The sequence below is a fragment of the Acomys russatus genome, chromosome 6 (genome assembly GCF_903995435.1).
Source record: "Acomys russatus chromosome 6, mAcoRus1.1, whole genome shotgun sequence".
NCBI classification, from domain to species: Eukaryota; Metazoa; Chordata; class Mammalia; order Rodentia; family Muridae; genus Acomys; species Acomys russatus.
In genome coordinates this window covers 55714573-55728327 of record NC_067142.1, presented here as the reverse complement: position 1 = coordinate 55728327, position 13755 = coordinate 55714573, and the positions used below count along the sequence as shown (strand labels likewise).

At 36.5% G+C, this 13755-nt stretch overlaps 1 protein-coding gene across 6 annotated transcripts in view; it reads right to left on the bottom strand.

The window, feature by feature from the left end:
* Cop1 (COP1 E3 ubiquitin ligase) overlaps positions 1-13755 on the bottom strand; it is a 118217-nt gene that overhangs the window by 29661 nt on the left and 74801 nt on the right. For all 6 annotated transcript variants that reach the window (XM_051147652.1, XM_051147651.1, XM_051147654.1 and 3 more), the window contains 3 exons: positions 9257-9400; positions 6807-6915; positions 6236-6317 (listed from right to left, as the gene is read on the bottom strand). In XM_051147652.1, the coding sequence (XP_051003609.1) occupies positions 6236-6317; positions 6807-6915; positions 9257-9400 (335 nt within the window). The remainder of the gene's footprint in view (positions 1-6235; positions 6318-6806; positions 6916-9256; positions 9401-13755) is intronic.

The window sequence follows — 13755 nt, the reverse complement described above, 5'->3', positions numbered from 1 at the left end:
TTCAAATGATATTTAAAAAAACAAATACACTTTATATTTATAAAACAGAAAAAAGTCATGAATAAAAGTGACAATGCTGTCTACCAAAACTATCATGAAAAGAACCCATAAGAGATATATGAATTATTTGGAAAATAATCCAGGGTTTCTGTGAGCACTAGAAGAGGTTCACACTCTTGATGAACATTTTTCACAGCTACTTTTCTCTGCAGCAGTAGAGGGGAATGTTACAGCAGATATTTCATTGTTCTCCTAGCTTACAATATTCACTATCTGAACCTTCACAGAAAAGATAAAAATCAATGACATGGTATTGGCAAAATAAGGGGATCATAGATGAGGGTCAAAAAGTTCCCATGTAATTCACAAATATCTTGTTTCCCCCAGTAATATCTTGTTATAAAGCATAATAAAAAATTTACTGTGAAGATTATCTAAGAAAGATTTTAGAAAAATGGAGCTAGACAAAGGAGTCAGTAAACTTGAAGATAAAGTAGGAATCATCCAATCTGAATAAAAATAACTACAAGAAAATAGTATATAAGGCTTATAAAAGAAAATGGAAAGGCACTATTAATAGAAATAGAATTATAAAGAAAAGGTTTCTGATTTATGAATATTTAATGGAGTAAGTAGTTCTCAGAAGACTACTAACAGGCATAAAGAATGACACTATGGCTAGGGGATGGGATGGGATGGGATGGGGTGGGGTGGGTGGGGTGGGGTGGGGTTGTGGTATATGCTTTTAATCCCAGTACTTGGGAGGAAGTAACAGGTGTATCTCTGAGTTCAAGACTAGCCTGGTCTACTAAAAAGTGAGTTCCAGTACAATCAAGGATACACAGAGAAAATGTGTGTGTGTGTGTGTGTTATTATGTATTAAAAGGGGGGGAACAACACACCAACATGTACCAACCTTCAGTTGGTTTATGCCCTTATGACAGTTTCAAACTAAATGAGGATGTTGACTTTTTCTATCAGGAGGACTCAATTCAATTAAAAATTTTTTTTATTAAATTATGTGTAATTTTATGCACGAGTCTGAGTGTATATATGTACACGAAATGCACACAGGAGCCTGTGGAGAATAGAAGAGGCTGTCATATCCCCTGGAAGTAGAGTTAAGGATGGTTCTGAATTGTCATGTGGGTGCTGAGAACCAAACAAAGCCCTCTGCAGCACAAGCAAGGACTCTTAGTTGTTGAGTCATCTCTCTCACCCCTTAATTATGTTTTAATACTGACTCTGAATATAACGTGTGAGTTTTTGTTTTTTAAGTAACCAAGCAGAACCATTCAATCTCATGTACTCTTGATTTCTCGAGCTTCTGCCCTAACATGCATAGGGACTGACAAAGCACGTACCTCAAGAGTGCTTGATAGTCTCTTACAGAGTCATTGACAAACTACTCCTGGTCAAATATGGCAGTGTATTGGCATATGTGGGACTTCAAAGAGAGATGAGAGTTTTCACACAACGAAGTTAGCACCAACTTTTACCACAGGCAATTCATTGACTTATTATTACTAAGAAGTGGAAAGAAAAAAAAATTCTTTTTAGCAGTTGTAGTTATTTCTTAGAGTAATTAAATGTGACGTATCTTCATTTTCACCCATCAATCCATCTACTTCTTTGTTCATATTTATTTTTAAAGTGTGTGTGTGAGAGAGAGTGTGTGTGTGTGTGTGTGCGCGCACGCGCGTGAATGCACACACATGCATACATGTTAGTACAGGTGTCCAGGGAGGTCAGAGTTGGTATAGTCCCTGAAACTGGAAACTGAAATGAGCTTTTGGCCACTAAACTAAGACCCCCAGAGACCATGCTGTGTCACTCCTAAGATTTATTATTATATCTACCTTTATATAGTTTGCAAGAAAAAAAAAAAGAAAAATATTACATAGAACATATAAATAAACTAAGCTTCCACGTTTCTACCTCATAACCGATAAAATAAGGAAACCAAGAAAAGAAAACCCATGGGATATGGAGAACCAGAACAATACTACCAAGTGTGCCCTAAACAACACTTACTGTGTTCTCTATAGGAGCCAAAGGAATGAGTCTTCTCAATGCCTTGAAATAGTTACCAAGGAAGTTCATAAACTGAACCACTAAGTGAGTTAAAACAAACGTAAAGGAATTAAATCTATATAAAATGTTTTATTCTTACATTGTTGTAAGTTTTCAGACATGTTTAAGTCTGAACTATTTAAAACACATTTTAAAACTATCTATAGCTACAGAAGGCATTCAAAAACAAACCATAGAAGCTGCAACTAAAAACAAATGTTAATATTTGAAATTTCAAGATTAGCTACAGCTGTGCTTAAATCAAACTGTATGCATAAAACAAAGATTGAAGGTCTCAAGTCAGAGACACGAACTTAAAGAGGATGAAAATGATTACATAGCAATACAGAAAGAAATATTAATGAACAAAAATCAATGAAGTCTGAACAGAGTCCCTATGAATAACCCAATGAAGTGTTTTTACAGAAATAGAAATAGACACACACACACACACACACACACACACACACACACACACACACACACACGCAAACACACACACACTGTCAATGGACACCATACCGGCAAAAGGATCTTGAAAAGTATCAAAGATGGAAGTCTCATACTTCTGATTTCAAAACAGCACTACGATTATCAAAATGATGTCGTACTGGAATAAAGAAATACATAAACACTGGTATACAATAAAAAGACAAGGGCCCAATCCCCTGCTGGGTGGAGTCTCAGAGGACATCTATGTTGGGCCAATATCCACTTATAAGTGAGTATATACCATGTGTGCCTTTCTGGATCTCGGTTACCTCACACACGATGATCATTTCTAGTTCCATCCCTTTGTCTGCACATTTCAATATTTCCTTGTTTTTAATAGCTGAGTAGTAAGTATCCCATTGGGTAAATGTACCACAGTTTCTTAATCCATTCTTTTGTTGAGGAACATCTAGGCTGTTTCCAGATTCTGGCTATTATGAATAGAGTTGCTAAGAACATAGTTGAGCAAATGTCTTTGTTGTATGGTGGAGCATCTTTTGGGTATATGCCCAGGAATAGTATGGCGGGGTCTTGTGGTAGCACTACTACCGATTTTCTAAGAAAGCGCCAAACTGATTTCTGAAGTGGCTGTACAAGTTTGAACTCCCACCAGCAATGGAGGAATGTTCCCCTTTCTCCATATCCTCGCCAACATGTATTGTCACTTGAATTTTTGATGTTAGCCATTCTAGTAGGTGTAAGATGAAATCTCAGAGTCTCTGGGTAGAGCACTGAGAGTGGTATGGAAGGACGGGGTGATGAAAGGACCAGAGGGTTCAAGAGACCCACAAGGAGACCATCAATACCACTGGATCTGGACGCAAGGGAGCCTGCACTAACAGTTGCACCAAGGATAACGCATGCGAAAACCTAGATGGCCTGTTCAGATATAGCCAATGGACAGCTCATTCTCCATTGGGGGGACAGTGGGGACTGCCTCTGACATGAACTCTGGTTCCCCGATTTGATCACTTGCCCTTGGTGGGGAGGCCTGGTGGCACTTAGCGGAAGGAGAAGCAGGCTATCCAGATGAGACCTGATAGGCTGTGGCCATATGGTAGGGGAGGAAGTCCCCTTCTGTCAGAAGTCTAGGGGCGGGGAATAGGTCAAAAGATGGAAGTGGGAGGGAATGGGAAGATACAATCGAGGGGATAACAACCAGGATGTAATCTGAATAAATTATAATAAATTAAGAAAAAAAAAGACAAGGGCTAAACCCATGAACGTACAGTGAAATTATTTTTGTTAAAATAAAATAAATTCCTAGAGTATTCAATGGTGAAAGAATAATCTTTTTAGTCAGAGAAATTAGAAATTCAGGATATTGTGTGTAAAAACAAAGTTGTACCCTTAAAACACATACAAATTAAAATGGATCAAAGGTGTAAATGTTACTAGACTTACTACAAAACTCACAAAAGAAAATGAAGAAAAGCCTCATAATAATGAACTTGGCAGTGATTTTTTCAAATAAGCTAAAGAAATATACAACAGAAGGGAAAACAAACTGTTTTGTAACAATAATAATAATTTTAAAAGTACCAAATTCTATCAAATGTATAAAAAGGTAACCCATAGTCAAAAAACATAGCTGGGTCAATACTTAGATTGTAAAGATAACTGTCACTTCAAGCAAAAACACAGAAAGAAAAATGAGAATGTTGATTTTAAAAAAGGAGGGGCATATACTTCAACAAAGATAGCTGAATAGCTGACACACACATTAAAAATCAGGATGTTCAGTATTAATGAACAGTAGAGAAACTAAAAGAAAAGCTACAGTGAATGGCCCCTTATGCCTTATACTCCTTTCAAATATTAAGTATTTATATATATTAACAAAAATACAAGGCAGGAGATAGGCAGGTAGGCAAAGGAATGAATTAAGAAAGAAAAAAAAAAAAAAAAGAAAAATGAGTGGTGGTAATAAAGGAAAGGGAAGAGAAGGATGCAGTGAGGAGGGTAGGTAAGTAGGCAAATCAAGACTAAAAGGGTAAAGAAATAGAACTGTTGACAAGGATGTAGAGGAAACAGAACACTGAGGCATTGTAACCATTCAGATCCTAAATAGTACACGTTCTATGGAAAATATGGTGACAGTTTCAGAAAAAAGTAACTACAGATCTCCATATGGTAGAGCAATTTCACTCCTGAGAATAAAAAAAAAAAAATTAAATGGATATATATTTGCACATTTACTCATATAGACAGTAATATTACCCAAGATATTCAAAAGACATTTATATATATAAGAAGAGTGAAGGACAAGCATAAGATATGAAATAAAGGCTCCAGTGCTGGGTTATTACTTAGCCACTAATCTGGAAGCTACACAAGCAAAAGAATGAGAGCAGGGAAAAGAAAATTAAGGTTACTCTATTTAAAAATAATTTTCAAAGATTTATATGACTATATGGGTATGTGGTATACATGTATGTATATACATGTGGGTATACATGTATGTATATACATGTGGAGGCTCGAAGGAACCACATCCTCCGGACTTGGAATTACAGTAGAGAGAGACTTGCTATACTAACTCAGAAGCCCACACAGGACGGGATTCTGCAAAAGGTCTCCAATTTTTCCACTGAGAAGTATCACAGACACACGGAATTTTGTCCAATTTAAGCAAAAAAAATGAATATCCAAGATGAAAATGAATGTAAAGATGTACTTTGGTTTATTAGGATATACAGACATTTATAACAGCATAATTTAGAAACTGGAATACAGCATTTTCTACTCTCAAGTTTCATAAATAATTCTGTTAAAGCACAAAATATTCACCATTATCATATTTTCAACAAAGCACTGTAGATTTAGGTAACAATTTCTAAAGCACGTAATTTTTATTTCCACCTAAAACTTTTAGATGGTCCATTTGAATCTGCTTATAAACCTGAGTTTAATTGATATTTATTATCAAGAGTCACAAACACACATTCAAAAAATATTAGTATACTTAATTTTAAAAGTAAGGTAATCTGTTCATAATAACTCTGCTGTAACAGGATAGGGAAAATGGCAGAAAATAGCAAATAGTAAAGATTGACAAAGAAGAAAAGTAGAAAAGGGCAATAAAGTCAGAAAAAGATAATATACAAACTTGCCTTGGAAATATTACAACACCATAAGGCTTTAGAATATACAAACATTTAATGAAATCTCAAATGTAGAAATTTCTAAATGCTTCAGGGAATAAGGTTTACTAAAAAGAGTTAGTTAAAAGATGACAGCAAGGGTTAACAGTGCTTGCTACATAGTCATGAGGAGTGGACGGTGCCCATGTTAGTATACCACTAATGCTTGAAATTCCAAGTGAGGGATCTAACACCCTCTTCAGGCTTCTGCATACTTACATGCATACTCACTCCATGAGAGGTGTATAGACACCTACATACTCAAACACATGTAAAGAAATTAAAGTATTTTTAGGAAGTTGCCAACAATTCAGTTAGAACTACGTCGCATAAATACAAAAACATTAATATTATGAAGATACAGTGTATTAATTTTTCCTTCACTCATAAGGAAAAACTGATTTCTTGCTTAAATTATTTTTCTGATTCACAAAGAACTGACATGAGTTTCAATAAATAATTTGCATAGCAGCCCTTAGGAGGAGTTCAGGGGAGTGCAATCCTCTCAGCACAAACAAGAATAGTACCTTTTGCATCATCAGAACCTGAGGCCAAAAGTTTAGGATCCATCAGATTAAAGTCAACACTCCAACACCTCTTTTCATGCTCCTTGATATAGAAGAAAAAAAGAAAGGAACAATTTATTGATTTGGGATGGTGAAACAGACTACAATCAAATAAAAAGCAAGAACACTGGAGGAAAGACATTCACTAAATTAAAGTTTCTGTAAAGGTATTTAATACATTCTAAAATTAAAGTATGAGAAATCCTTTGGAAAAGCATATCACAGTTATTTGTATAAAAATACTAAGCAGTGGTTGAAATTTTTTTTTTTAAGATTTATTTATTTAGTACACAGTGTTCTGCCTTCATGTAACACCTGCAGGCCAGAAGAGTACACCAGGTCTCATTACAGATGGTTGTGAGCCATCATGTGGTTGCTGGGAACTGAACTCAGGACCTTTGGAAGAGCAGGCAGTGTTCTTAACCTCTGAGCCATCTCTCCAGCCCCATTTAATTATAAAGCACATGCATATCTTAAATTGTTAAGAAAACAAAAATATATAATTGTTTTAACAGTCAGTATCTATATTTACCTGATAGACCTTTGACCTCTGTCCTGTGAATCCATCCCATAGTATAACAGTGCCTTCATAATCACTGCTGGCTAACAGGTTCTTATGGTAACTACTCCAACTGATACAGCTGAAAGAAAGAAAAAGCTAAAACTAAAAGATGTAAGTAAGTAACAACGGGGCAAAATGAATTCCAGTGTGTTCAGGAAGAGGACCACTCATGAAAATGGTTTATATCAGTTCACAACCATCCAGAAGGAGATGTTAATAATATCTAGACTTTCAGACTGGAAGTACGCTATCAAGGGCTAAAGCTAAGCACTTTGTACTCTGATCACAAAGTGTATGATAGGTCCAAGCTGAGAGCTGCTATCACCTCTGTTACATGTGAAGACATAACTATTAAAGACAACGATGAAGGCCCAGGTGGCTCAAAGACTGTTACAGCAGAACGACAGATACAAAGGACTGTTGAGTCCTGATATTCCGTTGTGCTAAATCATATTAAGCTAAATAAATGAGTTTGAGTTGGATTTCAGTGTTTATATTCTAAAGGTCTTGACCAATATAACTTATGATTGAAATTCCAACTAAAATCACCAAATAATTTCAAAGTCTTAACATTTATGATTGTAGCTATTCTCTAAAAGTCTGCGTCTAAAGCGGTAAACTATTGTTGAGACACATGCATGTTTGAATCGTGCAGATTCAAATGTGTGTATTGCTGAACAAGGCACTAAGAAGAACAAGTAACAAACATTCAAGAATGACTTTTACTCTTTATTGTATTTATGGCAAATTTGAGAAATTGGAAGGCGATTATTTGAATTTTAAACTATACTCAGTTTCCCATTATGGATTCATAAAAGCCTGGACTCTAATTCAAGATCCATCAATTAATAGCTGTGGCTCTGGTTAACTTAGTGTATTTCATGACTGGTGAAAACAAACTGAACACCTTTGTTAGTTGTGCTTAGGTACTGGTCCTTTGGCTCTGTAGGTTTTGGCCTTGAGCAATTTTGGCTATTTACTGAAATGTGCTTTATGGCATATACTTTACGGTATTAACACATGTCACAACAGAGGAAGCAGTAGCACAGTTATTATTACGTTTTCCTGGTGATGACAATGATTATGAATATTTAAAATGAACCAAGTATTCTGCTGGGTTTATTACTGTGATGCTTTAAAGAACAACTTTATACAACTGATAGATATTACTGTAATGGCCCCATGATACAACTAAGTATAAAGGGGTTAAGAGCACAGACTCCAGCTAGATCATCTCAGGCAAGCTATTTGCTTTTAGTTTTAGCGTCCTTCAGCTATAAATGGGGCAATAACAATAACCATCACAGACAGCTACTAAAGCACTTCAGACAATGCCTAAAACATAAGTATTTAATAATTCTTTCTACAATACATTCTCTACTTAAGAGATGGACTATAATAGATTCTCAAGTATGGTGCCACTGATAATTGGGCAGGCTTACATACTATTATGCAAAAATTAGGAAATAAAGAATATAACAATAGTTTGTTACTAATATCATTAAAACACACATATAACACATATACTTTGGAGTCGACATCTTTAGTACAAAATCCAAAACATTTAAAATAGCAAGTCTGCTAGCCAAACGTACACAAGCATTGTTTCATACTAAAGTATGTGAAGATGCACATCCATGCTAAGTGAGGTGTACGCTTAGGTTCAAATCTTCTATTTAAGATATCTTACAATACACACAGATGAAGGGAAGGGGGGACGGTGGGGGGGGGGAGGCAGACCAGAACACTCCTGGTACCAAGCATTTGAGATAGAGGATACTCAAATTGTGTATGTGTATTTCTCTCAAGGTAAGAAAGCTACAAGGATGACTGATTTCTTTTCGAACCTACACTAGCAATCAGGTGCTCAAGAACAGGGAAATCTTTTTTTCTTCTTTGAGGGTAGAGAAGTGGGCAGGGGGAGGTGGAATAAAAAAGGAAAGGGAATAGAAAAGAAAGGAATAAAAAATAATTAAAAAAAAAAAAAAAAGGGCAGATCTTGGAATTCCTGACATTCCTGTGGAACATATCAGTCAGTTCAGCACTGCTATGAATTATAATCCTTATTGAATTAAACTAAATACTGTTCTTTTGATGAAAAACAACATCTGTGTGGAAAAATAAATCTTAAAACTAGAAACAACTGCAATATTTAGAGACATGTACATAGTATAGGGATTGCTTCTGATGTTCAGATACTATTCACAGACAACAGCAAATGATAATTCCCACAGAAAGAAAGCAAACACCTACAAGGAAATATTGTTCTGCTTTCAACCAACAAGGCATCCTTTATATACAACAGACATGCATTCTGAATGAGTAAGGAGTCTCATGGGAAAAGGACACTAATTTCATATTTATCACTAACACAGACAGCTATATACCTACTACTTTGTTCAAGAAAAGAAGAGAAATACCTGATTTTGGAATTGCAGGTCATTTCATTCTCAGGGTAATGAATATCCACTGCATCCTGGATGACTGTGCCATATTCATAGACTTTAATCTTCTTTGTAACCCCAGCAATTGCAAAATAGTCACAATCCCGGTCAAATTCAATACTACAGGGAAGGGAAAACACACATCTTCTGTGACACTATGCATCCAACCTTGTGGTATTATATATAGTACAATTTCAGGATTTTAAGTTTTATTCTTTCTATTTTCCCAGTACTGGGGCTTGAACTTAGGCATATATGTATATCAGTCAAGCATAATACCACTGAGCTATGCCCCCCGTTGGCATTTTCTCTTTTTAAAGAGCTTCTATCTAACTCTATAGATAAGACAGCTTCCTGAAATACCTTCAAGTTTCACTAGGTCACATGTTCAGAATAAGTTATCAAGTCATCAAATTATAAGAATCGGGGAACTGTATTGATCTATAACTTTTAAGGTGAACGTTCACTCCTAGGTACCGCGCATGTTTTTCAGTTTATCTTTAATAGCCACATTACATCTTAGCATAGAAGCCTTTAATGGTTTGAAAAATTACAAGTGTCAAAAGAAAATTACCAATTAGTTTTTTCAGAAATTCTTGTTATTACTCTTTCAAGGTACTTAATGTTATTTTAATAAATAAATCAGTGAACAAACAGATTTACTGAAGCAATTGGGTGGCAACAACGTGACAGAATATTCATTAAAAACAGAGGAACTATACCTCAAATCCATTGCTTCCTCTCAAAACAAACACCTTTTCTCTGAATTACAAACCAGCAATGCACATTCCTTATCGCACATCGCTTGCTTACTGCACAAACCCTCTTCTTGGCTCTTGCAACTTCTTGTAAATACAAATTCCAAAATAAGCTACTTCAATGCAAAATACAATACTTATCATACACCTAGAAATCTAATTTGCCTAACGCACGTAAAAACTGAAATGAACCACCATACTCAGTACTTCCTAATATGAATTAAATGTCCTTCCAAGAGATTTAGCTGTAATTCCAGAGAATACAGAATTCTCACTGATCTATAATTACTAATTTCCCTAATTACCATATTAGAAAGATACCACTATCATCAACTTTTCAGAATACTGAGTGTTACAGTGAAGTAATCTACTCAAAGTTAACTGGCTTTTAAGTGCTTTGAGGTGATATTCAGTGTCGGGTAGTTCTGACTTAGGGATTGAGGCTAGTAATTACTAGGCTACACCACAAATCAAATGCCTTATCTGCAAGTCAAGTTGTAAAGTCTAAAGTTCAATGCTCAAAAATTAATGGATTAGTTTATATGTTTTCTAAACCTACATATTCCTTAATGCCAATTAAGTAGGTATCATGATAAGATATACCAGGCATTCATTAAATGCATATAGATACATACAACTGCATTATATATTTGAATAAATGTGTGTGTGATATTTAGGGATGCTAGCTAGCTGATATACTTTAAAAGGGTTACCTGTGAAATACTAATACAGAATTAACAAAGTTACTACTTAGTTAATAATGTACTAGGAAGCTTATTGAGCCTATGATTAAGAAATATACAATAAAATTTCTTTTTTTTTAATATTAAAATTCTAAAAATGTTTATTTAATAAGACAGTGATTTGTAGACTAGGCAACATCAGATTACAAGTATTTGGTTTTCAGTAAAGAAACAATACAGGATGCATTTTAAATGTATGAAGGAAAGTGAAAGAAAGTATTGAATACTTGAGATAGGATGATAGCATTCCCATTCCAAGTTACAGACGACTTGATAGTTTCAGGCTTGTTACTTCAGTTTCAATTTTCTAGAATAGAGGCCTAGGTTGCTAAACCAGTTTGAAACTCTTGATTTCACAATTAATTATCACTTTCAATTAACTAATTTACTTTGCATCCGGACTTCATTTTCTCCTCCCTTCTCTTCTCCCAGTCTTTCCTCCCTAGATCCTCCTCACACCCTCCATTCTAGTCAGAAAAGGAGAACCCTCCCATGGGTGTCAACCAGCCTTGTCACATCAAGTTGCAGTAAGATTATGAGCATCTTCTGTTACAAAAGACAGAAGAGGCAGCCCAGAGGAGGAGAAGGACAATAAAATTTCTTATAGACACATTTAAATACTTTTCATTACAATTTCAAAACATTCCTTAATTTTTAAGTTTCAAATTTTTTCCCAGTTAATATAAAGTCAGTAACAATAGCAGAGTTTAGAAAATAGCCCTCCTAAAGACATGATTATATACCAAAGCCATACATTTATATAATATTAATTGAACTGTTGGCTCAACTACCATATCCTGTGCTATGGGTTCTAACACCATACTTATATTGATGACAATTTTTCTTTTTTTTTTTAAAGTAATTTATTCAACTTTAATCTTAATTGTAGCCCCCCCCTCTCTCTCTGCCTTATCCCCCATCCCCTACTCATCAGAAAAGGGGAGTATCCCTCCCCAATCAAGTTATATCATGACTGAGTGCATGTTCTACCCTGTGGCCTGGCAAAACAGCCCTGCCAGGAGGAAGTGAACAAACAGCAGGCAGCAGAATCCATGTGAGAAACAGTCTGACCCACATGAAGTGCCTATCTGTGTGGAAGGCCAAGGTCCACTTTATGCATGGTCTTTAGTTAGGGCTTCAGTCTCAGCAAGCCCTTCTGGGCCCTGGGTTAGTTGGCTCTGTTGGCCTTCTTATAGAGTCCTGTCTTCTCTAGGTACTTCTATCCTTCCCTCCATTTTTCCACAAGACTCCCTAGGTTTTGCTTAATAGTTGGCTGTAATCTCAGCATCTGTTTGGATTAGCTGCTGGGTCGAGCTTCTCAGAGGACAGCTATGCTAGGCTCCTACCTAAAGGAACAGCAGAGTATTGTTAACAGTGTCAGAGGTTGGCTCTACCCAATGGGGTGGGTCTCAGGTTGGGCCAGGCATTGGTTGGATATTGCTTTAATCTCTGTTCTATCTTTATCACTATACAACTTGTAGGAGGTGTAAGTTTGGGGTTGAAGTTCTTGTGGGTAGGTTGGTGTTTCCCTCCCTCCACTAGGAGTCCTGTCTAGTTAGAAGGTTCTCTTCAGTCTCCATGACCCCATTCTCCCAGAAGCCTACCATATCTTAGTTCTCCAGCTTGTCTCAGAGATGCTCCTGCCCAGTTTCTCATCTCTCCGTAGTCCTTCTGTCCTCCCGCCCCTGCTCTTCCTAGGTATGATCTCCATGCTCATTTCTCTACACTCTCTCTCCCTCCTACCTTATTCCTTCTTCTCAACTTCTTCTGCTGTCTACCGTATTTTCCGTTCTGAGTGAGATTTACAAAGATTTAATCTAAGATTTAAAAAAGACATCTCTTGGGTCCGCCTTGTTACTTATCTTCTTTGGGTGTGTGAATTGTATTAGGTTCATCCTGTATTATATGGCTAAAATTGGCTTATAAGTGATTATATACCATGTGTGTCTTTCTGGATGTGGGATAACTCACTCAGGATGATCTTTTGTAGTTCCATCCTTTTTATGATTTCCTTCTTTTTAATAGCTGGGTGGTATTCCATTGTGTAAATGTACCACAGTTCCTTTATACATTTTCAGTGGAGGGACATCTGGCTTGATTCCAGTTTCTGGCTATTATGAATAATGCCACCATGAACATAATTGAGCAAGTGTCCTTGTTGTACGGTAGAGCATCTTTTGGGTACACCCTTAGGAGTGCTATGGTGAGTCTTCAGGTAGATCTGTTCCCAATTTTCCAAGAAAGTACCAGATTGATTTCCAAAGTGGTTGTACAAATTTGCACTCCCACCAGCAACGGAGGAGTATTCCTCTTTCTCCACATCCTCGCCAGCATGTGCTGTCACTTGAGTTTCCGATCTTAGCCATTTTGATGGGTGTAAGAAGGAATCACAGAGTTGTTTTGATTTGCATTTCCTTGATGACTAAGGACATCAAGCATTCCTTTAAGTGCTTCTTGGCTATTAGAGATTCCTTTGTCGAAAATTCTCTGTTTAGTTCTGTACTCCATTTTTAATTAGATTATTTGGTTTGTTGGTGTGTAATTTTTTGGGGTTCTTTATATTTTGGATACTAGCCCTTTGTCAGAGGTAAGGTTGGTGACAATTTTTTCCCAGTCTGTAGGCTACCCTTTTATGCTGCTCATCAAGACCAGCTCCAGGAACTGTGAAGAGGAGAGAAGAGAGGCGGATCCTCGGTAGGGAGGATTGAGCAGGCGGTGAACTCCTGGTTGAGGGAACCCAACCGTTGGTTGAACAAATAGCTAAAGGAACAAGTTGTTGAGGAGAGGTTGAGGCAAGGAGGAAAAAGAAATACTAAGAGACTCAGGCATATGTGGTACAAGCCGAAGGCCTTAAAGCCCAGGAAAACGTTTCTTCTGGCTCCCTGTCTGTCTCCGTCTCACTTGCTGTCTCTCTGACTCCTTGCTCACCTACTGTCTAACTATCTTCTTGTTTGCTGTTACCAATTTACCTACC